Raw genomic sequence first — 26,133 nt, 5'->3', positions numbered from 1 at the left:
GTTTTCTACCGCTGCGACGACTCTGCTACAGGAAGCTGACGGAGAGCTATCCACGGGAGTCCAGTGGGGCGCAGGGAAGCGTGCCGGACTCCATCCAAAAGCCACAGGTTATGGAGGTCAGCCAAGCGTTTGAAACTGTTGCCAAGTCGTGCAGGTGTGTGTGAAAGCCAGCTGAGGGGAAGCTGAAGCCAGCTGGAGTCCTGCCTAACGTTTGAGGCAGTGAAGCTCGCTGGGAGGATCGGATCTCCGAGGACCGGGTGCTGGAGGAGCTGCTGCTGTTACGTGAGTACACTCAGCCCCGGGGGAGAAGATGGCAGACAGCCATGAATCGTACGCCGTCCCGTTCGAAAAATTGAACAGAAATAATTGGGAGGAGTGGAGTAAGAAGCTGAAGGCATGGCTGGTAGCCAAGGGTCTGTGGGAGGCCGTCCAAGGGCCTCCACAGCAAGCGGCGGCTGGTGCTTCGGCAGCAGATATTGCAACTGCCCATGCTTCGCAGAGAAAAAATCACAAAGCCCTGGGAGCTATCGTGCTCATTTTGGAGGGTTCGCAGCTACCTTTGGTAGAGGGGCTGGAGACTGCTCATGAGGCCTACCAGTCACTAGAAAGAGTGCACCACAGGACCACAGCTGGGGCAAAGATCCACACTACCAGACGCTTGTTTGAGATGAAGCTGCATCCAGGTGACAGCATCAGACAACATGTAACTGAGATGCTCTCTGTTTTCAACCAGTTGAGGCTGTTGCATGTTATCTTTTCTGAGGAACTGAAAGTTTATATTTTGTTCAGCTCTTTGAACAAAAGTTATGACAATTTGAGTCTAACTTTGGAATCAATGAATCCCGCAGATCTTACGCTGGCATATGTGACAGGACGCTTGAGTGACGAACAGGAACGCCGTATCAGAGAGGGCCGAGCTGGCACAGGGAGCCCATCTGGTTGCAGAGGGGGGGGCAGGCCAGCGGAAGGCACAGTTCAGGCTTTTTCCACTCGTCAATGTTTTGTCTGTGGTTCAGTTAACCATCTGCGTAGATCCTGTCCGCAGAGAGCCAGAGAGGCCGGGCAGGATGTCTCCAAGGTCGTTTCCCATGGCAGCCAGTCCAGGAGAGGAGACCAGCATGGGAAAGCGAAGGGAGGACGTGACTCAGGGAGCGAAGACGGTCCTTATCACCTAACTGCCTCCATGGCAACACTTAAGGACAACTCCAGAGAGGACAGAATGATGCGCTGGGTCATTGACTCTGGAGCCAGCCATCACCTGATAACAGCGACACCTGGTGTCGAAATGTGGAACTGCAGAGCTGTTTCAGCTGGGAAAACAGTTGTATTTGCTGATGGGTCACAGAGGCCTTTGTCTAACGTGGCAAATGTTTTTGTTTCTTTCTTGCAGGCAGAGCTGGAGGTCTACGTTGTGCCTGAGATGAAACACTGTCTTTTATCTGTATCTTGTCTCTTACAGGAGGGGTACAAGGTTTGCTTTGAAAATGATGTCTGTTCTATTTCCAGGGGTGGGAGACAACTCGTCAGTGTTGCATGTCAGAACAATCTCTGTTCTGGAGACACCTCTGGAGGATGAGGGGGACGCTGAGGGAGCACAGGCGAAGTGTGCAAACGTTCCCACTCATGATTCATGTGCTCACTTGTGGCACAAAAGAATGTCACATGGCTCTTGGGAAGATATTGAAAAGTTGCCCCAGTACACAGTAGGGTGCAGGATAAAAACATGTGACCGATCCCTAGATTGTAGGGCATGCAGAAAGGCAAAGGTAAAAGGGTGGTTATCCCAGAAAGGAGAGGGTAACCACAAAACCTTTTGAGCTTGTGCACACAGACCTTTTTGGGCCCATGCCAAAGCCGAGTCTGGGCGGGGCCAGGTTTGTGCTGACGCTGACAGATGATTTTAGCCAAAATGGCTGGTGCTTCTCGCTGAGAACGAAAGGCGAGGCAGCGCAACTGATCAAAGATTGGGTTGTGGTAGTGGAACTACGGTTCTCCACCAAAGTGCAGGGGTTCAAGAGTGACCGAGGTGCAGAGTTTACTGGGTCCGCTCTGCAGAGTTCTTCCGTCAGAAGGGGATACGTCACAAGGTGACGGGTGCTACTTCTCCTCAGGAGAGGGGCATGGCGGAGCTCAGGAGTAAAGCTCTGGCTTAAGCAACAGAGATTCTACTGTGTGACTCCAGTTTGCCTCAGAGTTTTTGGAGCGAGGCTTGGAAGGCAGCCAATTTCACGATGAACAGGTCCTACAATTCAGTGGTAGGTAACACCCCGTATTTCTTGCTCCACGGAATGAAGCCGAAGCTGCATTTCTTCCGTGTGTTTGGTTCACAGGCCTGGGTGCCTGTGCCAAAGGCTCAACAAAAGAAAGGTGACCCGAGGTTCCAGAAAATGATCTTCTGTGGATATGAACCTGCGACAAAGGGGTGGAGGTTTGCATATCCAGAAGGTGATCAGACCAAGCTTCTGATCAGTAAACATGCTGAGTTCTGTGAGCAGAATGGTTGGTCAAGGATCCATGCGAGTCCTGACGTTCTCTCAGAATGTCTGTCTGATTCTGAGGAGGAGAGAGAGCCAGAGGCTGAACCTGTTACTGAGGACCAAGTCTCTGAACAGGGTCAAGAACAGGTTTGGGCATCTCCACAGGTTGTTAAAAGAGAGCCCAAGAGTGAGCCTTCGTCTCCTGTTAGCAAAGTGCAGAAGGTTCGAAGACGTAGTAAGTCAGAGGGGGAGTCTTCTGATGTAGAGGACACACCTGCTGGCCCCAGTGGGTCAGAAGGAGCACCTGGGATTGTGCTCAGACGGTCCACTCGCACCACGAAGGGAGTTCCACCTGAGAGGTTTCAGGTCACCAGCGCGTGGGTTGGTTTCGCACAGTGCGAACCTGGGAGTTTTGAGGAGGTTCAACGGTTGCCTGAGACAAATGCCAGAAAGGGGCGAGAGGCAATGCAAAGGGAGTTGAACTCAAAGAGGTCTGTAGATGTGTGTTCACAGTTTCCCTCAGGATGCGAGACGAGAGGGGGTGTGAAGATAATCAGAACTTACAGGGCTAAACAGTTCTGAGTGACGTCTCACATTCTGAGGTGTGGCTATGTACACAGAGGGGAGTGTTTCTCTGTGTGTGTTTTTTCTTTCGCTTTTGCGGCGAGGCAGCAAGATGTGGGCTCTTTCGCCGGGCTGATTTATGATGTTTTTCTACTCGATTAAAGACTGTTGGAGATAAGCAAGAAAGCTTGTGTGCAGTCTGATTTATTACACACACATTGCAACAGTTTTCTACCGCTGCGACGACTCTGCTACAGGAAGCTGACGGAGAGGAATCCACAGGAGTCCAGTGGGGCGCAGGGAAGCGTGCCGGACTCCATCGAAAAGCCACATTATTGCCTAGGACCGCGAGGGCAGAGCAGAGACGTCAGTCTTATCCTTTTTTTCAAGCTATCCAAGTTGCTGGCTCTCACTGTCTCCTGTAGGATGGATTCCATAGATGAACTACGCTTCTGTTTATTCATCTTTTGCAGCCCTTAAAGGCCTAAGCTTTTGTGGGCTGCTGTATTATGCCCTAAGCTTTTGTGGGCTGCAGTCTGACAAAGTGGACTCTAGACCAGGAGAGCTGGTGCCACTATAAACCTCTGAGTCTCTTTGTTGGCTTTGTGTACTTATTTTGAAATTTGCACCAAGGTTGTACCACAGTGTCTCCATGGAAGCTTAGGGACGGACAAAATTACAGGGTGTCAGCTCCATGAATCTCAAGCCTCTCGTGCCTCCGCTGACAGAGCCTGAGAACGCAAGAGATGTGATTCAGTTGGAATGTGAAGCAGGGGAGGAGCAGCCAAGCTGCAGCAGGAGCAAAGAACAAGGAGCAGGAAGAGGGGTTGCTGGCGGGGGGGCACAGACTGTTATCTGTTTGAGCTCTGACACAGAGCCCCCGAAATAGCCTGTCCAAAAAATCGTAGGTTCGAGAGAATCTGCAAGAAGATGGGAAAAGAAAGCGAAAGTGGGGGCTTCTTTGCTGGAGGACTCGGCAACTGCAAGCTGGGATGAACAGGCCGAAGACTGAGCTCCACAGTGATTTATGAGTTTGAGATAATTACTACGGGAGGTGTCTCACGTCTGTGTGGGAGAACCAAGCCATTACACAGGGGCGCTAAAATTATTGTCCCACTCATTCACTCTCACAAACAACCCCAGTCGGTAAGATTGGCAATTTTACACAATTTGCTTATAATACCAGACGCTCTTGGACTTTATATGCCCAATCCTAAGTGTAGAGCCTCCAGCCACAGGAATTGTGTATCATGATAATGGGTCCTTTGTCCGTTAACCCCACCAAACTGGGGAGGTGTATGCATCTACTGTGTTTTGATGCTGGTGGAATGTATGATTCTGACCCTGTCTATAACAAATAAGAGTAATAGAAACAATTTATGTACATTAATTATAAATAATTATGGGAAACATTTCCATCCCACTTCACCCATTTTTCAGGATTGGTGTGCAACTTCATTACCATCAGTTATTCCTGCCATGGAAATAACACCTAAGATTTCAAAGCCTGGAGGAAGAAAATCTGCCCCCACTACTTTAGGAAAAGGATTCAAGAAACAAAGAGCTGCTTCGGAGAAGGCCTCACCCCTTCCTTCTTCTTGTCAGGAACTTCCTTCCATTTGTCTCCTCTTCATCTTTTCCTCTTTCTCCCTCCACCACCCATCTATCCCTGTCCCCATCTCCTCTCCCCTGGAACTCACCAGATTTCTCCAAGGGTCCTGGGAGGGAATGCTCAGAGGTTGTGGGGAGGGATGCGGGAGACAGCCTGACCAGGTCACCTGTCCATCTTCTTCCCTCCATCCTGGCCAGGGTTGCAGGTTCAGTCTCAGCTAGGTTTACAGGTTCAGCTTCCTGAGGAGTGCAGAATCCAGAGCAAGTTGCAGCTTCCTGGGAGTGAGGGAAGAAGAAGCCAAGGGAGTCTGAGAGCCCCTGCAGGGATTCTCCTGCCCAAGACATTCTGCTGTCCCTGGAGAAGCCCCAATTGGGCACCCCCTTCCCAAGATCCCCCACGCATTTTCAAACACCTTTGGCAATTCTTTTCACCTGCCTGTCCCACCTCCCTTCCTAAGGCTGGCATGCTATGCACATTAGTGACCTGAGAGTAGATCCCTTGGAACTTAAGAGTTAACTTGCAAAGGATTGCTCTGAATACATGGGTGGCCCTTGCATGGAGAAGGAGGAAGCCCCTGCCTTGCATCAGGACCCCCTAGGAGAGGCAGTGGATCCGCCCACTCGTCCCTCTTCCCTCGCTGCCGCCTCCTCTGTCCTCCTGCCCTGCAAACACCCTTTGCTCTTGTTGATCAGGGGAGAGAAGCGGCTGAGGGAAAGAGCCTTCAAACCCATCCATTTCCTCCTCTGCTCCCCCTCCTGTCCTTTTGGGAAACAGGAACTTAGACGGCAAGTTGGCAAGATAAGCACTTTGGAGCACTGCTTGCTCCTACTATGTGTGTGTCTGTGTGTGTTTGGACCTAGAGGACAACATACATGTTTACACCACGTGATTACTTAAAGAGGGCGAATATTTAAAACCGAAGGCCATTTCTACGAAATGGAAGACTTCCGAAGGCAGCCTTTTACAAGGAAATTGTTGATAGTTTTTATTTTGTTGGAAGCTACCCAGATGGGCAGAGGTAACCCAGTCAGATAGGGAGGATGCAAATAATAATAATAATAATAATAATAATAATAATAATTGCTTCCTAAGCCTGTCCTAGGACGCGGGTGGCGCTGTGGGTTAAACCACAGAGCCTAGGACTTGCTGATAAGAAGGTTGGCGGTTCGAATCCCCGCGACGGGGTGAGCTCCCGTTTCTCAGTCCCTGCTCCTGCCAACCTAGCAGTTCGAAAACACATCAAAGTGCAAGTAGATAAATAGGTACCGCTTTGACAGGAAGGTAAGCAGCGTTCCCGTGCACTGCTCTGGTTCGCCAGAAGCGGCTTAGTCATGCTGGCCACATGACCCGAAAAGTGTACGATGGCTCCCTCGGCCAGTAAAGCAAGATGAGCGCCGCAACCCCAGAGTCGGCCACGACTGGACCTAATGGTCAGGTGTCCTTTACCTTTTTAAGCCTGTCCTGATTGGCATGCTGATCACAGACTCTGTCCAAACAACCCCTTTGAATGCAACAGGGCTTCCTATTTTTACTGCTATCAGTGGGAACAGTCAAACCACGAAGCCACTGATCAACCAGAGTTTCCTGTTTTGACGAAGCAGAGTTTGAAGTTAGCTTAACATCCCAGCTTATTCCAAAGCTGGCAGCTGCAGTTTCCTGGTTTGGGCAAAATGGAAAGTTTGTTAGCTATGGCTCATAAGAGATTGCCTGGTTTCATCACAGTTCCCCATAAGGGCCAGCCCAATCATGAGGTAAGCTGGGAAAATTGGGTCAGGAGGCAGATGCAGGGAGATATGGGACCAGCACGTTCCCAGCTCCTCTGTTTGTTAGCCTTACTGCCAGTGCAGGACCACAGCTGGTAAATTTGTAGAGCTACCCATTTAGAAAGTTTGGTCTAGCAAGCCTTTTAAAAGTGGATTAGAGAGAAAGTGCAGGGAGGAGGAATATTCACCACCATAGCTAAACAGAACCTCCATGTCGAGAGGCAGTGGACCTGTGACCTCCAGGTGCTGGAAACCCAGGTGAGAGGAGGGCACTTACCTTTCCCAGAAGCCCCTCAGTGTCTGGGAGCAGGGTCTGGTCTGTCCCCCCTGCTCTCCCACTGGGCCACCGACTGGCATCCGCAGCTCCCCTGAAGGAGAGGACACCATCCCCGGAGTGGGAAGGACTGGGAGCCTGTGGGGTTTCCCACCCTGAACGAGGGGGCTTTATCGTCTTCAGGAAATCCTGCTTCTGGGCATCCCAGTGCTGCTGCGGCTGCCCCTCCTCTGGCTCCTGCTTAATTTGACATAAATCTTCCCAAGGCAGAAGATCCCTGATGGCCCCAACTTGGCCGGTAGGAGGTTTCTTTCCTTTGCACTCCAATCTCTCCCTTTGAATGGGTCTCCTGGGTCCCTGCTCTTCCATTTTTATGCCACCCTGCTGGAAAAGAAATAAACACAAAGTAAAATAAAACCCAAGAATAAAAACAAAAGCACATTTTTTAACCATTTGCCAGTTTTTGAAATATATTATTACTCTTTCTATTTCTAATGTTCAGGATGTGAATGACAATCTTTATGTCACCCAAACAACTCCACCCAAGGACGAGGGGAAGTTATCCAAAGACTGGGGGAAACGGTTTATGGAAGTACAAATAATATTTTTTTTTGGGGGGGACCAAGGTAGTGGGAGGGAAATCCAAAAACAACCCAGTGAGAGGACTGAGCATGTTCCGTGGACAGGGAATGCTGATCCTGGCTGCAACCTCTAGCATGTTGGAAAGGCAGCAACAGATCTTTGTATATGATTAAGGCTGCGACAGACCCACCTAACACTTAAAGCACATGGCTTCACCCAAGAAATCCTGCCAGCTGCAGTTTGTTAGGGGTGTTGAGAACTGTAGCAATAAACTACAGGTCCTGTGGTTCTCTAGGGGAAGCCACATACTTTAAAGGACAAAAGGAATATCCAAAATATTTTATATTTGATTGTCACAAACTCTCTTGACTGAAGACACTCTAACTTGCAGTCCATTGGCTGCATATGGCTTGCCAAGCCTCAGGGTGTTTCCTGCTAGTCCCTGCCGTTTCCATCTCCTGATCTGATCATAGGATGAAGATCTCTGTCTGTCCTGGAGAGAAAGATGACTAAAGGGCCCTTGGGGAGATTTTTTAAACTCCAATTTCACCACAAAGCAGCACAGTGCTGAAATGGGGTAAAAGCCCTGATCTGGAAATAAATGATCCCTCTGGCTGCTCTTTAAAGAGGATTTCTAAAGAACAATCTGAAGGGTGTTTTTTCCACAGATCTCACTGCTAATTCAGAAGGGTCCTCTTGTGCTCTTATTTCTCCTCCATCCCAGCACTGGGGTTGGAAGGTCTAAACATGCTGATTGTGTTTGCAAGACTTGCATGTATGCTAGATGGCATGTCTGTGAGTGTGTGCAGCACCTCTGGCGTGTGTGCATGTGACTTTATGGTCTGCATCTCTTTTCTGTGTGCGCATGCATGTGCATACATCGGCCACAAAGCTCACTGGAATGTGGCCTCCAGAATCAATGCAGCTTTAAGCCCATAAACGTTTCGTTCCTCCTGCTCTATAGGAAAGAACAATCAAATCTGAGACTATCAGGAGGAGAGAACTCCTGGATCTACAATGTTCTCAATATCCTATGGACACAAACTGCAATGAGATTTCCCTTTAATTGCTTTGAGATTTTTTCCCTTAAAAATATGAAGCAGTATAGAAATGAGTAATAAACTGAACATGAATAATCTGAACATAGAATCCTCCTTTCCTCTGCCTTCTCAAATCTGGCACTCACTTCAACCCTCAGCCTTCATTTGCCTTACTGAGGAAGGTGGAAATAAAACAATTAATGAAACCAGGCTTAAGGCTCTCTCACTTATTTACACGCAGACACAAGAGGTCACTAGCTTTGACAGCTTGGGAAAAGATCAGATGCATTCTCTGGAGTATAGATCTATCAGCTGTTTTAATTGCCTTGACAGATCAACAGAACCTCCATGTGTAGGCACAGTGGACCTTGATTTGGGGCAGGCAAAAGAAGCCATTTCCTTGCTAAATGAATCTGACGGACATCATTGCCACAAGATGCGACGATGGTGGTGGCAAAGAGAGCTTTCGAAGGCGATCAGACCAATTCACCAAGGAGGGCGATAGGTTCATCAATGGCACTGGCAGAGGAAGGGGGGGCAGGAGTAGTGGCCTGCAAAGGGGGCTGCAGGGTGAGAGGGGCACCTCCCTGTTGCACTGCTCTTCCTCCCCCCCCCCGCCTCCCCTTCCCTCTCCGCCGTGGGGAGGACCGTGGAAGAGGACGGGGCTCCCTGCGGAGGGACAGGGAGAGGGGCGGCAAAAGCCCCAGCTACGCCGCTGATCCGTGAGCGACTATATGCATCGTCCACCGGGAAGCAGCAGCTGCCTTGGAGCCCTCATTCTGCCCCTTGAGCTCAGGACTGAAGGGAGCAGCTCCCCAGGGGCTCCGGCAGGGTCCGGGCCAGCCTGAGCCAGAGATGTGGGCCCCTGTGCCCTCCTGCAGATGCCCTGCCCCTCCGCTGCGCCCCTTCCCCTTCCTGCCCGGTTGGGGGGGGGGCGCCCTGCAGCCTCTGGCTCCGCTCGGGGCCGGATCCTGCCAGGCCCACCTGCTCTCCCCCTCCTGCACCTCGGACTCCTCGCTCCGTCCCTGCAGCGGAATCCGGCTCCTCTCCGGGGAAACTCGCCAGGCCACGGGGCCGCTGCTCCTCCGCTCTCCTCGGCGGGGACAGGAAAGGGCAGCCGCTCTCGAGTCCCCCTGGCTGGCCCCCTTTCCTGCCTCTCTGGGCATCGGAGCTCGCTGGCTGTGGGGTGGGCCCTGGGGGGCTGCGAGGCTGGATGCGCCCCCTTGCGCTGTCCCTCAAAATTTATCCTTTCATTGGAATCTACCTGGCATCTTCTCGGATATCCAGAATGTTGGACAAATAAGTCTCCTTGTGATCCGATGTGCAGTCACTGGTTTCCTCATCAGTAAATATTTTCAGAAAGCTGGGACGATGCCACCCTGCAGCCATAGCTGTCAACTTTCAGATTTGAAAATAAGGGATCAGCAGCCTCACCTCTCCCGGGGACAGTCTAAGGGATATCTAACAATCTGGGATAGCAGTGGGAAATGGCGCTGGAATAAGGGAATTTCCCGCAAAAAAAGGGAAGATTGACAGCTATGCCTGCAGCCCGAATGTGTAGCTGGAGGAGGCAGTCCAGTTCCCAGCTCTGCTGGTTGGGATCATGCAATCACTTGGCTCCAGCAACCGACGTTTCCAAACCCTCCAACATTTCTCTGATGAAAATAGGGACATCCCATTCCATAAATATAATTTTACTATTTATACACCGCACATCTTATTGGGTTGCCCCAGCCACTCTGGGCAGTTTCCAACATATATAAAAAACATAATAAAACATTAAACATTAAAAAACTTTCCTATACAGGATTGCCTTCAGAGGGCCGGGGGTTGGATAACTCCATTCTCTAATTCTAAACAGTGGCACTGAAGGGAGAGGGAAGCGTTAATCTCAATAATATCAGGACCCAAGCTAACTGCTGCAGTTGTGGTTAGGCAGCTAGCAGCAGCAGCTGTGGTTAAAACCGCAATTGCTTCAGCTATGTAGGCCAGAAGCTGTTTCCTGCTTCCTGCTTCAGTAATGCAAGAGAAGAAGAAAACACATAGAAGGGAGGGAGGGGAGCTTAGCTAGCCATATGCCATATAAGGTAATAAGTTGTAACCTTGCCAGCTGATTAGGGGGAACGAATGTATGCTCCCAGGTATAACCAGGACGGCTTCTCTAATTCTAAACATTGGCACTTGGAGGGTTTGTCTTTCCCTGCTTTTTCATTCACTGCCTCTGGTCTCCTCCATCAATTCAGCAGAGGAGGGGAGCGATTTTGGCTTTCATACTTCTCCACCCCCCACCCCACCCCCAATACAACCAAAAGCACAATATAACCAAAAACACACACACCATTTGGGAGTGAGGACCAAAAAAATAAAATCGCTTTATATATTTTATTACTTATTTTTGCATTTCAATCTACTGTATCTATAAATTTTATTGTTTATAGCCAATGGCCACCACAATACAATATGAGCACAAATCACACAGCTGCAAAACAAAAGACATTGCATGCACCAGACCAGGATAAATCTATAGTGTACAAAATTAATTTTCACATTTCTTTCAATGGGAAGGATATAGGGCAGCAGAGCCAAGGTGGTGGGGTCCAGAGTGGAGTTTCTATCATCCTTGACTGTCTGCCCTGCTGGCTGAAGCTGATGGGAACTTGACAACAACATCTGGGGACACCTCAATGACTATTCTGTGATATACAAAATCTTCAAAGGATTAAGGCACTGATCCAGAAGAGAATGAACTGAGAAGAGGCCCCACTGAATTATCTGAAGTGAAACAGAGGAAGATCATTACATCATCATCATCATCATAATTTATTATTTATACCCCGCCCATCTGGCTGAGTTTCCCCAGCCACTCTGGGCGGCTTCCAATCAAGTGTTAAAAACAGTACAGCATTAAATATCAAAAACTTCCCTAAACAGGGATGCCTTCAGATGTCTTTTAGGATAGGATAGGTGCTTATTTCCTTCACAACTGAAGTTAGGGTGTTGGCTTCCTAACTATAAGCTACTCTGCTTGGGTATCATAAAAATTCACAGACAGACAGACTTTAATGTTGTATACAGTGTAAGGTTGGGGAATTGAGAGGTGCGGAGAGCAAGCAGGGGGGAGGGGTAGTACACTTTCATTATTTTACAAAGTTCATATACAAGGTGTTTGTGTCAGTGTGACATGGCTAGGTTCTCTTCCTTTTCATTTATTAGTTTTCATTGGCAGTGAGAAAGATCGGGGGGCCCAGGGCATAGTTGGTTGCCTTCAGTGACTGTAGTAAAGGTGGTGGAGGCTGAACCAGTTTGAGGAAGAGATTGTTGTAATTCTTGGTTTGGTCCTTCAAGTAAAGTTAAAGGTAAAGGGACCCCTGACCATTAGACCCAGTTGTAGACAACTCTGGGGTTGTGGCACTCATCTCGCTTTACTGGCCGAGGGAGGCGGTGTACAGCTTCCGGGTCATGTGGCCAGCATGACTAAGCTACTTCTGGTGAACCAGAGCAGCGCAGAGAAACGCCGATTACCTTCCCGCCGGAGCGGTACCTATTTATCTACTTGCACTTTGACGTGCTTTTGAACTGCTAGGTTGGCAGGAGCAGGGACCGAGCAAAGGGAGCTCAACCCGTCGCAGGGATTCAAACCACCGACCTTCTGACCAGCAAGCCCTAGGCTCTGTGGTTTAACAAACAGCACCACCCGCGACCCTTCAAGTACTTGTTGAAGTACCCTTCAAGTACTTGCTGTTAAAGTTGTTCCGTGGAACTCCTGATCTGGACCTTGTGTGGAAATGAATTCTCTCCATCACAAAAATAAGTTTTGAAGCTTTACCGCAGAACAGTCTTAAACAGTCTAACAATAAGATAAGCATGATAAAGTAGCACATTGCAAACAATGTTCAGTCCTTTATGTAATTCAGTCAGCTTTCCTATCCCTGGTCCCAGAGGGAGATCCTAAGCTTCTTCAACATTGCATGACTTATTTGCAACTGCTGCTGCTGCTTCTCCAACCATCTCCAGCAAGAACACACTGGCTTCTCAAGTTTAAGCTTCCTTCCGTGAGAGCTCTGCAGCTTATGCCTCCAGCGATGAGTTATGAGGAAAGATCCAGCCTCCTCTGAGGCTTCTGTCAGAGTGGAACCTCTTGCCTAAGTCTAAGAGAAACTTCCCTTTATAGTATTTTTATTACAATGCATTCAAGGACAGCATTATATGTACATTAAACTTATAACACTTGTTCCCTTCCAAGTAACAATGACACTTACAAGCAGGTTGTCACTTTCTTTTTCAATGTCTGCTTCGTATGCCCCAATGTTCTCTCTCTTTCCCCTCAAATGCTCCAGGCGACCACAGATGAGTGTCTAAAGAGAAACCAAAAGCTCAGAGTTTGGGGGTGGGGTGAAGCCTTGAACATCAGGTTGCCTCCTAGTGCCTGGGGGGCCAGCTATTAGATTTCTATTTGGTAAGTCTTGTTAGAGTTTTAAGGTATTTTAGCTGTATATTTAAAAAACAAGGCTCTTGTGAGATGTTTCATTATTTTGTTATTCTGACATTGCATTGCACAGGAGCACCTTTGCACAGCTGTTTGAATTTTTTTATGAAAAAAGAATAAGAATGCATTCTAGAGGGTTTCTTTAGAAGCAGAACAAGTATTTTATTTTTAATAACAGAGGAAATGATGCCCAATTCTGAGTGCTCATCCTGGCTTTAAGATTAGCAGCCACAAAACCCTCACAAAAAGCCACAAAACCCTCACAAAAAGCAGTGCCAAAGAATGTTCCAACTACCGCACAATTGCGCTCATTTCACACGCTAGCAAGGTTATGCTTAAAATTCTACAAGGCAGGCTTAAGCAGTATGTGGACTGAGAACTCCCAGAAGTTCAAGCTGGATTTCGAAGGGGCAGAGGAACCAGAGACCAAATTGCAAACATGCTGGATTATGGAGAAAGCTAGGGAGTTCCATAAAAACATCTACTTCTGCTTCACTGACTACAGAAAAGCCTTTGACTGTGTCGACCACAGCAAACTATGGCAAGTTCTTAAAGAAACCGGAGTGCCTGATCACCTCATCTGTCTCCTGAGTGTTATGGAAAAATCTAGGTGTGAGGCTGTTCAGTCAAACCAGCTCATTGGGAAGAGCCCGCAGGTCCCTTGTGGAAAAAGGAAGGAATCCAGCCACCAACTGGAGCAAATGGAGGAAACTGGCAAAGGTGTTGATTTTATATTATTTTTAAAGCTAGGTACCGTATTTTTCGCTCTTTAAGACGCATCAGACCACAAGACGCACCTAGTTTTTGGAGGAGGAAAACAAGAAAAAATGTATTCTGAATCTCAGAAGCCAGAACAGCAATAGGGATCGCTGCACAGTGAAAGTAGCAACACATCTTGCTGTTCTGGCTTCTGTGATAGCTGTGCAGCCTGCATTCACTCCATAAGACCCACACACATTTCCCCTTACTTTTTAGGAGGGGGAAAGTGAGTCTTATAAGGCAAAAAATACGGTAACTTTCCTGAGCTGTCAAGTTGAAAGGATACATTCAGGCATAATACCTGTAACATTTAATAACTTTAAAGATGTGCCGCCCCCTAATTTCCTTAACATAAGAAATCTATATGTGGGAAAGAAGCTACAGTTAGAACTGGATATGGAACAACTGATTGGTTCAAAATTGGGAAAGAGTACAACAAGGCTGTATATTGCTCCCCGCTTATTTAACTTATATGCAGAATTCAACATGCGAAAGGCTGGAGTGGATGAATCCCAAGCCAGAATTAAGATTGCCAGAAGAAATATCAACAACCTCAAATATGCAGATGACACAACCTTGATGGCAGAAAGCGAGGAGGAATTAACCTCTTAATGAGGTTGAAAGAGGAGACCGCAAAATATGGTCTGAAGTTCAACATCAAAAAACAGAAGATGATCGTCACTGGTCCCATCACCTCCTGGCAAATAGAAGGGGAAGAAATGGAGGCAGTGAGAGATTTTACTTTCTTGGGCTCCATGATCACTGCAGATGGTGACAGCAGTCATGAAATTAAAAAGCGCCTGCTTCTTGGGAGAAAAGCAATGACAAACCTAGACAGCATCTTAAAAAGCAGAGACATCACCTTGCCAACAAAGGTCCGTATAGTTAAAGCCATGGTTTTTCCAGTAGTGAGGTATGCAAGTGAGAGCCGGACGATAAAGAAGGCTGATCGCCGAAGAATTGATGCTTTTGAATTATGGTGCTGGAGGAGACTCTTGAGAGTCCCATGGACTGCAAGAAGATCAAACCTATCCATTCTGAAGGAGATCAGCCCTGAGTGCTCACTGGAAGGACAGATTGTGAAGTTGAGGCTTCAATACTTTGGCCACCTCATGAGAAGAGAAGACTCCCTGGAAAAGACCCCCTGATGTTGGGAAAGATGGAGGGCACACGGAGAAGGGGACGACAGAGGATGAGATGGTTGGACAGTGTCCTCAAAGCTACAAACATGAGTTTGACCAAGCTGCGGGAGGCAGTAGAAGACAGGAGTGCCTGGCGTGCTCTGGTCCATGGGGTCATGAAGGGTCGGACACAAATAAACGACTAAACAACAACAAACATTCCAAATGAACCTTATATTGGCCAGTTTGACAAGACCAGCTACCATGTTTGAGTTGTTGTTTTTTTTGGGGGGGGGGTAAGGCTTAAGCATAATTTTGGGAGGCAGCAAATGGTCATATTTAAGAACTGTGGAATTGGTTATCTGTCACATGAGAAACAAGGCCTGATTCCCGCCCCCACCCCTTAATCCTCTCTAGCTATTTGCTGACCCATCAACCCTGATGGAACTAAAAATATTCCTAGTTCCCCGAATTCCTGCAAAACTATCCCAAGGTGGTGTCAACCATAAATTTTCTCTACTATTTTGAACACATCAGATGAATTGATTCAAATCAATATTCATAAGCATGGAAATGAAAATGCTCCCCTAAGTTTCCTTGGTTGTCCACTTCCAGTCTCAGCTCTTGGCAGACTGTTTCTGAACTGGCTGGTTCCTGTCACCTGACAGCTAGAGGTTTCCAGAGAGAGAGTGCAGAGTGCTGAGGAACCAGATGCTGAGACTTCAGCTAGAGTTCAACAACACAGGTGCTTGCTATATGCAGTTTGGAGACAAAGAATCCTTTATTTTCAGTCAGATTCAGAACTATTTCCTGTCTTCTTACCTATGAATTACATTTCTGTTCCACACTCCCCTCATCAAGCCCACCACAAGATATATTGCTTTAACGCACACAGCAACCCTGCGAGGGAGGTTTTGCATAAAGATGGTGACCAGCTTTAAAACGCCTAATCGGCTTCACGACTGAGGAGGGATTTGAAAAGTCCCCGGCATTTGTGGACCTAGATCCTTGGACCCCAGCTCCCATGAGCCCCAGCCAGCGTGGCCAACGACTAAAGAAGACGTGAGTTGCAATTTCACATCATCTGTGCAATCAGGGTCAGATTTAAGGTGCTGCTTTTGACCTTTAAAGCCCTTCACGGCCTAGGACCCTCGTACCTACGGGACCGCCTCTCCCGGTATGCCCCACGGAGAGCCTCAAGGTCCATAAATAACAACACCCTAGTGGTCCCAGGCCCTAAGGAAGTTAGATTGGCTTCAACCAGAGACAGGGCCTTTTCAACTCTGGCTCCGGCCTGGTAGAACGCTCTGTCTCATGAGACCAGGGCCCTGCAGGATCTGATTTCTTTCCGCAGGGCCTGTAAGACGGAGTTGTTCCACCTGGCCTTTGGCTTGGAGCCAATCTGATTCCCTCCCTCTCTTTTTTCCCCCTTTCTTTTCCTTCTCCTCCTGCGATGAGGCTACATTTTAATATCTTAATGTTCCATTATTTTAATGTTGTATTTTATTTTTGTTTTTAAGTTGTAATCATTCATCTTGTTTTTATTATTGCTTGTAAGCCGCTCTGAGCCCGGCCTTGGCTGGGGAGGGCGGGGTATAAATAAAAAATTATTATTATTATTATTATTATTATTATTATTATTATTATCTGGAGGGGCCACAGGTTATCCAACAGGTCTGTTTTAAGCGCCTTCACCTTCTCCTGGTGCAGCTGCCCTTGGAACTCCTGGTACTGGATGTGCTTTGTCCTGTGGTGCCTCTGCAGGTTGGCCTTCTTCAGGACGGAGAGGGCCTCACCACAAATGAGGCACACGGGCATGCCTTTCAGCTCCACAAAGAAATAGTCGTGTGTCCATCCTTTTTGAAATTGTGGCACTCCAAATTGATCTACCTCTTCTTGTGGACACATTTATTGTGTCCAGAAACAGACAATTAGGCAGACGGAGCTGTTCTCATATGGGAGTCCTATGCTGCCTATAGCCAGCCCTGGTCAGCAAAGTGTCTGCAGCTCTTTGAGCCATTGAAGTTTCTGAGCTCTTTTCAAAGGAAGCCACAGGTACAGTGTGCTAAAGTAACTCCTACGCAATGTGGCACCAGACTGCTTTCTTTTTTTTGTAATTATCTGTTTGTTTTAAATTCTATAGCTTAAATTCTCTTGATGCTTGTTATTTTGAGAAGGGCCTCCTACGCTCACAAAGCAATGATTTTCAGTGCAGCTCCATAACACTGATTGCGCCCTCACACTGCCCCTTTTTGTGGGGGGATTTGGATCCAGAAAAGGAGCAGACAGGGAAAGGTTAAGCAGAATCCCACCCACCCGCTGCGCCACCCTTAGGTGTGCTCTCACCATCACAGACAGATCCAGTCTCCTGCTATGGAGTAAGGAGTGGCCCTGGGAAGGCAGAGAGAGGAGGGGAAGGGGCCAGGGACAGAAGGAATGGCAGGGCTTCAGATGCTCCCTTGGACCCCTCCCCTGACACCAAGGGGAGCTCCTCTTCTGGGGCTGAAAGCATTGGCGTGGTTTGATTTTATCAGTATTGCAAGGAAGCATAGAAGGAAAGGTAAAGAACACCTATACGGTTTGTTAAAGTATCTGTGATTTTTCCCCTGTGTGAGTTTGTTGATGTCTTCTAAGTCTCCCAATTGCACTGAAGCTCTTTCCACATTCAATACACTTTAATGGTTTCTCCCCTGTATGAGTTCGTTGGTGTATTCTAAGTGATCCACTTGTACTGAAGCTCTTTCCACATTCAATACATTTAAATGGTTTCTCCCCTGTGTGAGTTCGTTGGTGTATTCTAAATGATCCACTTGTACTGAAGCTCTTTCCACATTCAATACATTCAAATGGTTTCTCCCCTGTGTGAGTTTGTTGGTGTATTCTAAATGATCTACTATCACTGAAGCTCTTTCCACATTCCATACATTCAAATGGTTTCTCCCCCGTGTGAGTTCGTTGGTGTCTTCTAAGTGATTCATTTTGACTGTAGCAATTTCCACATTCCATACATTGAAATGGTTTCTCCCCTGTGTGACTTCGCTGGTGTCTTCTAAGTGATCCACTTTCACTGAAACTCTTTCCACATTCAATACATTTAAATGGTTGCTCCCCTGTATGAATTCGTCGGTGTACTCTAAGTGCTCCATTTTTGCTGAAACTCTTTCCACATTCAATACATTGAAATGGTTTCTCCCCTGTGTGAGTTCGTTGATGTATTCTAAGGTATCCATTTTCACTGTAGCTCTTTCCACATTCAATACATTTATATGGTTTCTCCCCTGTGTGAGTTCGTTGATGTATTCTAAGGTATCCATTTTCACTGTAGCGCTTTCCACATTCAATACATTTAAATGGTTTCTCCCCCGTGTGAGTTCGTTGGTGTATTCTAAGTGATCCACGATAACTGAAGCTCTTTCCACATTCAAAACATTTAAATGGTTTCTCCCCTGTATGAATTCGTAGGTGTACTCTAAGTGCTACACTTTTGCTGAAACTCTTTCCACATTCAATACATTTAATTTGTTTCTCCCCTGTGTGAGTTCGTTGATGTATTCTAAGGTATCCATTATCACTGTAGCTATTTCCACATTCAATACATTTATATGGTTTCTCCCCTGTGTGAGTTCGTTCATGTCTTCTAAGTGTTTCACCAAGACTGAAGCTCTTTTCACATACAGTACATTTAAATGGTTTCTCCCCCGTGTGAGTTCGTTGGTGTCTTCTAAGTTTTCCACTGTCACTGAAGCTCTTTCCACATTCAAAACATTCAAATCGTTTATCTCCTTTGTGAGTTTGTTGTTGTATCCTCAATTTTTTTGTTTTCCCCCATAAATTCTCATGTGGCTCCATAGAATTCTGACTTTCATCTTTCTCACCTGTTTGGGAGTCTGGGAGGAAAGAGAATCCTGTTAGATTTTCAAGAAAGACAAAAAGGGAACTGAACACCTGTCAATCCCAACCTGCACCTTCTCTCATTGTAACACCTTCATTCTCCACTGTCCTCTCTAGGTTCCATATTTTTTGAAAAGCAGATGAGATAATGGCAGGAGCAACACATGATCACTCTATTCAAACTTAATAAGGCAGCATCGTTTTATAATACAGATCTATGCTGGAACTGGCTTATTAGACACATCTATTTTTTCTTTCTGAAGTGAAGAAATGATCTCAGGCTCAAGTAACAGTGTCTCCTTTGTGAAATAAGTAAAACTTAAGTGGTACATTTAACTGTAAAAATATTGCAATATATTGGAAGCTAAGAAGGGCCTGCTGGATCAGGCAAAGGCCCACCTAGTCCAGCATCCTCTTCTCACAGAGGCCAACCAGATGCCTGTGGGAAACCGGCAAGCAGGATTGGAGCACAAGAGTCTTCTCTGCCTTCCTATGCTTTCCAGAAACTAGTATTAAGAAGCATTATTGCCTGGACCACAAGGGCAGAGCAGAGACGTCAGTCTTATCCTTCTTTCAAGCTATCCAAGTTGCTGGCCATCACTGTCTCCTGTAGGATGGATTCCATAGATGAACTACACTTCTGTTTTTTCATCTTTTGCAGCCCTTAAAGGCAGATAAGTGTATTATGGCCTAAGCTTTTGTGGGCTGCAGTCTGACAAAGTGGACTCTTGACCAGGAAAGCTGGTGCCACTATAAACCTCTGAGTCTCTTTGTTGGCTTTGTGTACTTATTTTGAAATTTGCACCAAGGTTGTACCACAGTATCTCCATGGAAGCTTCGGGACGGACAAAATTACAGGGTGTCAGCTCCGTGAATCTCAAGCCTCTCGTGCCTCTGCTGACAGAGCCTGAGAACGCAAGAGATGTGATTCAGTTGGAATGTGAAGCAGGGGAGGAGCAGCCAAGCTGCAGCAGGAGCAAAGAACAAAGAGCAGGAAGAGGGGGTGACGGGGGATGGGGGCACAGACTGTTAGCTCCAGTTTCAGCTCTGACACAGAGACCCCGAAATAGCCTGTCCAAAAAATCGTAGGCTCGAGAGAATCTGCGAGAAGAGGGGAAAAGAAAGGGAAAGTGGGGGCTTCTTTGCTGGAGGACTCGTCAACTGCAAGCTGGGATGAACAGGCTGAAGACTGAGCTCCACAGTGATTTATGAGTTTGAGATAATTACTACTGGAGTTGTCTCACGTCTGTGCGGGAGAACCAAGCCATTACACAGGGGCGCTAAAATTATTATCCCACTCACTCACTCACACAAACAACCCCAGTCTGTAAGATTGGCAAGTTTACACAATTTGCTTATAATACCAGACGCTCTTGGACTTTATATGCCCAATCCTAAATGTAGAGCCTCCAGCCCCAGGAATTGTGTATCATGATAACGGGTCCTTTGTCCCTTAAGCCCACCAAACTGGGGAGGTGTATGCATCTATTGTGTTTTGATACTGGTGGAATGTATCATTCTGACCCTGTCTATAACAAAAAAGAGTAATAGAAACAATTTATGTACATTAATTATAAATAATTATGGGAAACATTTCCATCCCACTTCACCCATTTTTCAGGATTGGTGTGCAACAACATTACCATCAATTATTCCTGCCGTGGAAATAACACCTAAGATTTCAAAGCCTGGAGGAAGAAAATCTGCCCCCACTACTTTAGGAAAAGGATTCAAGAAACAAAGAGCTGCTTCGGAGAAGGCCTCACCCCTTCCTTCTTCCTGTCAGGAACTTCCTTCCATTTGTCTCCTCTCCATCTTTTCCTCTTTCTCCCTCCACCATCCATCTATCCCTGTCCCCATCTCCTCTCCCCTGGAACTCACCAGATTTCTCCAAGGGTCCTGGGAGGGAATGCTCAGAGGTTGTGGGGAGGGATGCGGGAGATAGCCTGACCAGGTCAACCGTCCATCTTCCTCCTTCCATCCTGGCCAGGGTTGCAGGTTCAGCTTCCTGAGGAGCACAGAAGCCAGAGCAAGTTGCAGTTTCCTGGGAGGGAGGGAAGAAGAAGCCAAGGCTGTCTGAGAGCCCCTGCAGGGATTCTCCTGCCCAAGACATTCTGCTGCCCCTGGAGAAGCCCCAATTGGGCACCCCCTTCCCAAGATCACCCAGCCATTTTCAAACACCTTTGGCAATTCCTTTCACCTGCCTGTCCCACCTCCCTTCCTAAGGCTGGCATGGTATGCACATTCGTGGCCTGAGAGTAGACCCCATAGAACTTAAGAGTTAATCTGCAAAGGACTGCTCTGAATACATGGGTGGCCCTTGCATAGAGAAGAAAGAATATTCACCACCATAGCTAAACAGAACCTCCATGTCTAGAGGCAGTGGACCTGTGACCTCCAGGTGCTGGAAACCCAGGTGAGAGGAGGGCACTTACCTTTCCCAGAAGCCCCTCAGTGTCTGGGAGCAGGGTCTGGTCTGCTCCCCCTGCTCTCCCACTGGGCCTCCGACTGGCATCTGCAGCTCCCCTGAAGGAGTGGACACCATCCCTGGAGTGGGGAAAATTGGGAGCCTGTGGGGTTTCCCACCCTGAACGAGGGGGCTGCATCGTCTTCAGGAAATCCTGCTTCTGGGCATCCCAGTGGTGCTGCGGCTGCCCCTCCTCTGCCTCCTGCTTAATTTGACATAAATCTGCCCGAGGCAGAAGATCCCTGATGGTCCCAACTTGGCCGGCAGGAGGTTTATTTCCTTTGCACTCCAGTCTCTCCCTTTGAATGGGTCTCCTGGGTCTCTGCTCTTCCATTTTTACGCCACCCTCCTGGAAAAGAAATAAACACAAAGTAAAATAAAACCCAAAAATGAAAACAAAAGCACATTTTTTAACCACTGGCCAGTTTTTGAAATATATTATTACTCTTTCTATTTCTGATGTTCAGGCTGTGAATAACAATCATTATGTCACCCAAATGACTCCACCCAGGGACGAGGTGAAGTTATCCAAAGACGGGGGGGGGGGGGAATTTAAAAACAACCCAGTGAGAGGACTGAGCATGTTCAGTGGACAGGGAATGCTGATCCTGGCTGCAACTTCTAGCATGTTGGAAAAGAAACAACAGATCTTTGTATATGATTAAGGCTGTGACAGACCCACCTAACATTTAAAGTACATGGCTTCACCCAAGAAATCCTGCGAGCTGCAGTTTGTTAGGGGTGTTGAGAACTGTAGCAATAAACTACAAGTCCCGTGGTTCTCTGGGGGAAGCCACGTGCTTTAAATGTATTGTATCCGCACAGCCTAAGAAACAAACTGACAAAATGAATATTGACCAAAAAATCAAGCAACCCACTCCAAAATATTTTATATTTGATGGTCACAAACTCTCTTGACTGAAGACATTCTAACTTGCAGTCCATTGGCTGCATATGGCTTGCCAAGCCTCAGGGTGTGTCCTGCTAGTCCCTGCCGTTTCCATCTCCTGATCTGATCATAGGATGAAGATCTCTGTCTGTTCTGGAGAGAAAGATGCCTAAGGGGCCCTTAGAGAGATCTTTTAAACTCCAATTTCACCACAAAGCAGCACAGTGCTGAAATGGGGCAAAAGGAAAATAAATGATCCCTCTGGCTGCTCTTTAAAGAGGATTTCTAAAGAACAATCTGAAGGGTCTTTTTTCCACAGATCTCCTTGCTAATTCAGCAGAGTCTTCTTGTGCTCTTATTTCTCCTCCATCCCAGCACTGGGGTTGGAAGGTCTAAACATACTGATTGTGTTTGCAAGACTTGTATGTATGCTAGATGGCATGTCTGGTGAGTTTGTGCAGCACCTCTGGCGTGTGTGCATGTGACTTTATGGTCTGCATCTCTTTTCCGTGTGCGCATGCATGTGCATACATTGGCCACAAAGCTCACTGGAATGTGGCCTCCAGAATCAATGCAGCTTTAAGCCCAAAAATGTTCCTCCTGCTCTATCAGAAAGAACAATCAAATCTGAGACTATCAAGAGGAGAGAACTCCTGGATCTACAGAGTTTATGTTCTCAACATCCTATGGACACAAACTGCAACGAGATTTCCCTTTAATTGCTTTGAGAATTTTTCCCTTAAAAATATGAAGCAGTATATAAATGAAATGAGTAATAATCTGAACATGAATAGCTAATTTCAATTTTGCCTTCCTCAGTCTTTTACAATACTGTCTTCAACATATTTATTATCATTAATTCATTTCCATATGCCACACTTCTTAAGAATCCTCCTTTCCTCTGCATTCTCAAAACTGTCACCCACTTCAACCCTCAGCCTTCATCTCAAAACTCAGCTGTATTACTGAGGTGGAAATAAAACCTTTAATGAAACAGGCTTAAGCCTCTCTCACTGATTTACACGCAGACACAAGAGGTCACTAACTTTGATAGCTTGGGAAAAGATCAGATGCGTTCTCCAGGAAATAGATCTATTAGATGTTTTATTAGCCTTGACAGAACAACAGAACCTCCATGTGTAGGCACAGTGTACCTTGATGTGAGGAAGGCAAAAGAAGCCATTTCCTTGCTAAATGAATCTGACGGACATCATTGCCACAAGATGCGGTGATGGTGGTGGCAAAGAGAGCTTTCGAAGGCGATCAGACCAATTCACCAAGGAGGGCGATAGGTTCATCAATGCCACTGGCAGTGGAGGGGGGGCAGGAGTAGTGGCCTGCAAAGGGGGCTGCAGGGTGAGAGGGGCACCTCCCTGTTGCACTGCTCTTCCTCCCCCCCCCCCGCCTCCCCTTCCCTCTCCGCCGTGGGGAGGACCGTGGAAGAGGACGGGGCTCCCTGCGGAGGGACAGGGAGAGGGGCGGCAAAAGCCCCAGCTACGCCGCTGATCCGTGAGCGACTATATGCATCGTCCACCGGGAAGCAGCAGCTGCCTTGGAGCCCTCATTCTGCCCCTTGAGCTCAGGACTGAAGGGAGCAGCTCCCCAGGGGCTCCGGCAGGGTCCGGGCCAGCCTGAGCCAGAGATGTGGGCCCCTGTGCCCTCCTGCAGATGCCCTGCCCCTCCGCTGCGCCCCTTCCCCTTCCTGCCCGGTTGGGGGGGGGCGCCCTGCAGCCTCTGGCTCCACTCGGGGCCTGATCCTGCCAGGCCCACCTGCTCTCCCCCTCCTGCACCTCGGACTCCTCGCTCCGTCCCTGCAGCGGAATCCGGCTCCTCTCCGGGGAAACTCGCCAGGCCACGGGGCCGCTGCTCCTCCGCTCTCCTCGGCGGGGACAGGAAAGGGCAGCCGCTCTCGAGTCCCCCTGGCTGGCCCCCTTTCCTGCCTCTCTGGGCATCGGAGCTCGCTGGCTGTGGGTTGGGCCCTGGGGGGCTGCGAGTTGCAGCCCGCTGCTTCTGATCCTGGAGGTTCTGCTCTTAGCTGTCGGGGCAACTGGATTAGCTCGATGAGATCTGGTCCATTCCTACCTCTGGAGCAGCAGGGAAGAAGCTTTATTGCACCCTTCTCTAGAATGTTGTACTAAGTCTGGTTGTGATCAGATGTGCAGTCACTGGTTTCTAAATCCTCATCATGAAAAATTCCTGAAATACCATTTTAGGTAAAATTAGCAAGTTCAGATCCAAGTGTAGTATGTAAGTGTAGCATATGATATATTTTTCTTTAATTTGGCAGGTGTTGGATACCACTTAAATTTTAGCTTATAAAATGTTAAGCTTCTAAGTGATTCTGGAATAACATTTTGAGTTGGGCTTCCTCTTTAATAGTAAACTATCCTTTTCTTCTTTCTCCAATTAAAGAAATAAAAAAGCAGTATTATTTTACAAGAAGTTCTTCCAGTAAAACAGCGGCAAATATTTTCCCCGGAATAGATAATAAGCTGATGGGGCGATAGTTCCTAGGGATGTTTGGCTGGCCGCCTTTGAAATCTCTTTTGAGATCTCTTTCCAGCGTCCCGAGATGTGTCTCAGGTGCAGCCTTACGACTTGAGTTCGCCCAGCCCTCAACTGAAAAACGAGCATGGAGTCGAGCCATTTCCTACAGCTCCCACCTATTAGCATCGGATGCTCGAATTAGAGGTGGTTTCTCCAACCTGATCCTAAGAGATATTCATAATTCTCCTTGGAAAACTACAATTAATCTCAAACTCCGCTCTCTTCTCAATTTGCCCCTTAAAACTGTTTTTAACTTAGAGTGTATTAGCCCGGCGGCCCTACCTTCAATCAAAAAGAAGTTACAGCAACTTGACTTCTCTAACACAGCTTCCCATGCAAGAGGGCCGTGTTCAGGCTTAGCCCAAGCTATTCCACCCCCTGAAGGGATACCTCTATAATGCTTTACAATTCCTTCGGAGGCTAAGCGAAGGGCCTTTACCTGTGCCCGTCTCAACTGTTTTCCTACAGCAGTTTTGTCGGGTCGCTATTCCAGAGCTCCCATCGCAAATAGAACATGCACCTGCAACGACATGGCTCTGGAGACTATGGAACATGTAATGCTCTTCTGTACCAACTGGACAGACGAAAGATCTCGGTTCCTAATTCCTCTCGTGAACAAGCTTCATCTCCCAATCCAGCCCTGGATAGTGTCCCTTCTTCTGCAGGATTCTGACTGTTGGATTACCGAGATGACAGCTAACTTCCTGCTTAGTGTGATGAAGAGGAAAGCGGCACTAACTTCTTCTTTAACACCACAGCTGTAGTCGATGTGCCGCACAATCAAACCTGTTTTTGCATTCTCTGCCACTCGATGTTTTAAATCCCCTGTCACTTTTGTTATCCTTGTATTCGCCTTGGACGATATCTACCTTTACCCCCCCCCCCCTATTTTATGTTGTTATTTCTATGTATATTATGCTAAGGCCACACGGCTAATGCAATAATAAAGTTGTTGTATTATTATATTATTTTACAAAAACTGTATTGATTTTTAAAACATGGGTTCACTGGTGATAATAACCGAGGTTTTCCAAATGCAAAAGCAAATAGGTTAAGGCAGTGGTGACTTATGGAGGGCTGGGGGAAGTGGGGTGCTGCACAAATGCCTGCCCTCCTGGCTAGAGTTGCCATATTCCAAAGTGAAAATCTGAACTGAAAAATTCTCGAGCTTTTGGGGCAAAATCTCAAAATTGAAGTTTCTGAGCTATTTTTGTGGAAAAACGGCTCCCATACACCTAGGTTTCTGTGGTTGAGGCCTTGTCACCTGAGAGAGCCGTGTCCAACCCACCCCAGATTCTTCTGTTGTAGACAGAACGAGTTAAAGTAAAGGGTACGAGTTAAACGAGTTAAAGTAAAGGGTAAAGGGACCCCTGGACCACTAGGTTCAGTCGTGGCCGACTCTGGGGTTGCGACGCTCATCTCGCTTTATTGGCCGAGGGAGCCGGCGTACAGCTTCCAGGTCATGTGGCCAGCATGACTAAGCCATCTCTGGCGAACCAGAGCGGCGCACGGAAACGCTGTTTACCTTCCCGCTGGAGCGGTACCTATTTATCTACTTGCACTTTGACGTGCTTTCGAACTGCTAGGTTGGCAGAAGCAGGGACCGAGCAACGGGAGCTCACCCCATCGCAGGGATTCAAACCGCCGACCTTCTGATCAGC

The 26,133-nt window shown here is 47.5% G+C and overlaps 1 protein-coding gene and 1 long non-coding RNA gene across 3 annotated transcripts in view; both read right to left on the bottom strand.

The window, feature by feature from the left end:
• LOC309336527 (uncharacterized protein) overlaps window positions 1-23,849 on the bottom strand; it is a 29,795-nt gene extending 5,946 nt beyond the window's left edge. The window contains exons 1-6 of the mRNA XM_081852429.1: window positions 23,716-23,849; window positions 21,005-21,095; window positions 20,451-20,613; window positions 6,694-7,074; window positions 6,100-6,237; window positions 4,742-4,928 (exon numbers count right to left, since the gene is read on the bottom strand). Of these exons, the coding sequence (XP_081708555.1) occupies window positions 4,742-4,928; window positions 6,100-6,237; window positions 6,694-7,074; window positions 20,451-20,613; window positions 21,005-21,084 (949 nt within the window). The 5' untranslated portion in view covers window positions 21,085-21,095; window positions 23,716-23,849. The remainder of the gene's footprint in view (window positions 1-4,741; window positions 4,929-6,099; window positions 6,238-6,693; window positions 7,075-20,450; window positions 20,614-21,004; window positions 21,096-23,715) is intronic.
• LOC309337371 lies at window positions 10,676-13,049 on the bottom strand. 2 transcript variants are annotated; one of them, XR_014154218.1, is made up of 2 exons: window positions 12,572-13,049; window positions 10,676-12,460 (listed from the first exon to the last, which is right to left on the bottom strand). It is a non-coding gene; the product is annotated as an uncharacterized lncRNA (long non-coding RNA). The 2 variants fall into 2 exon arrangements; XR_014154219.1 differs by having other exon boundaries at window positions 10,676-11,084.
• Window positions 23,850-26,133: the final 2,284 nt, after the last annotated feature.

The sequence above is a fragment of the Podarcis erhardii genome, assembly GCF_964252035.2.
Source record: "Podarcis erhardii genome assembly, chromosome: 2".
Taxonomy (NCBI): Eukaryota; Metazoa; Chordata; class Lepidosauria; order Squamata; family Lacertidae; genus Podarcis; species Podarcis erhardii.
Note: the sequence above shows the minus strand (reverse complement) of the source record. Positions and strands in the feature narration are given on the sequence as shown.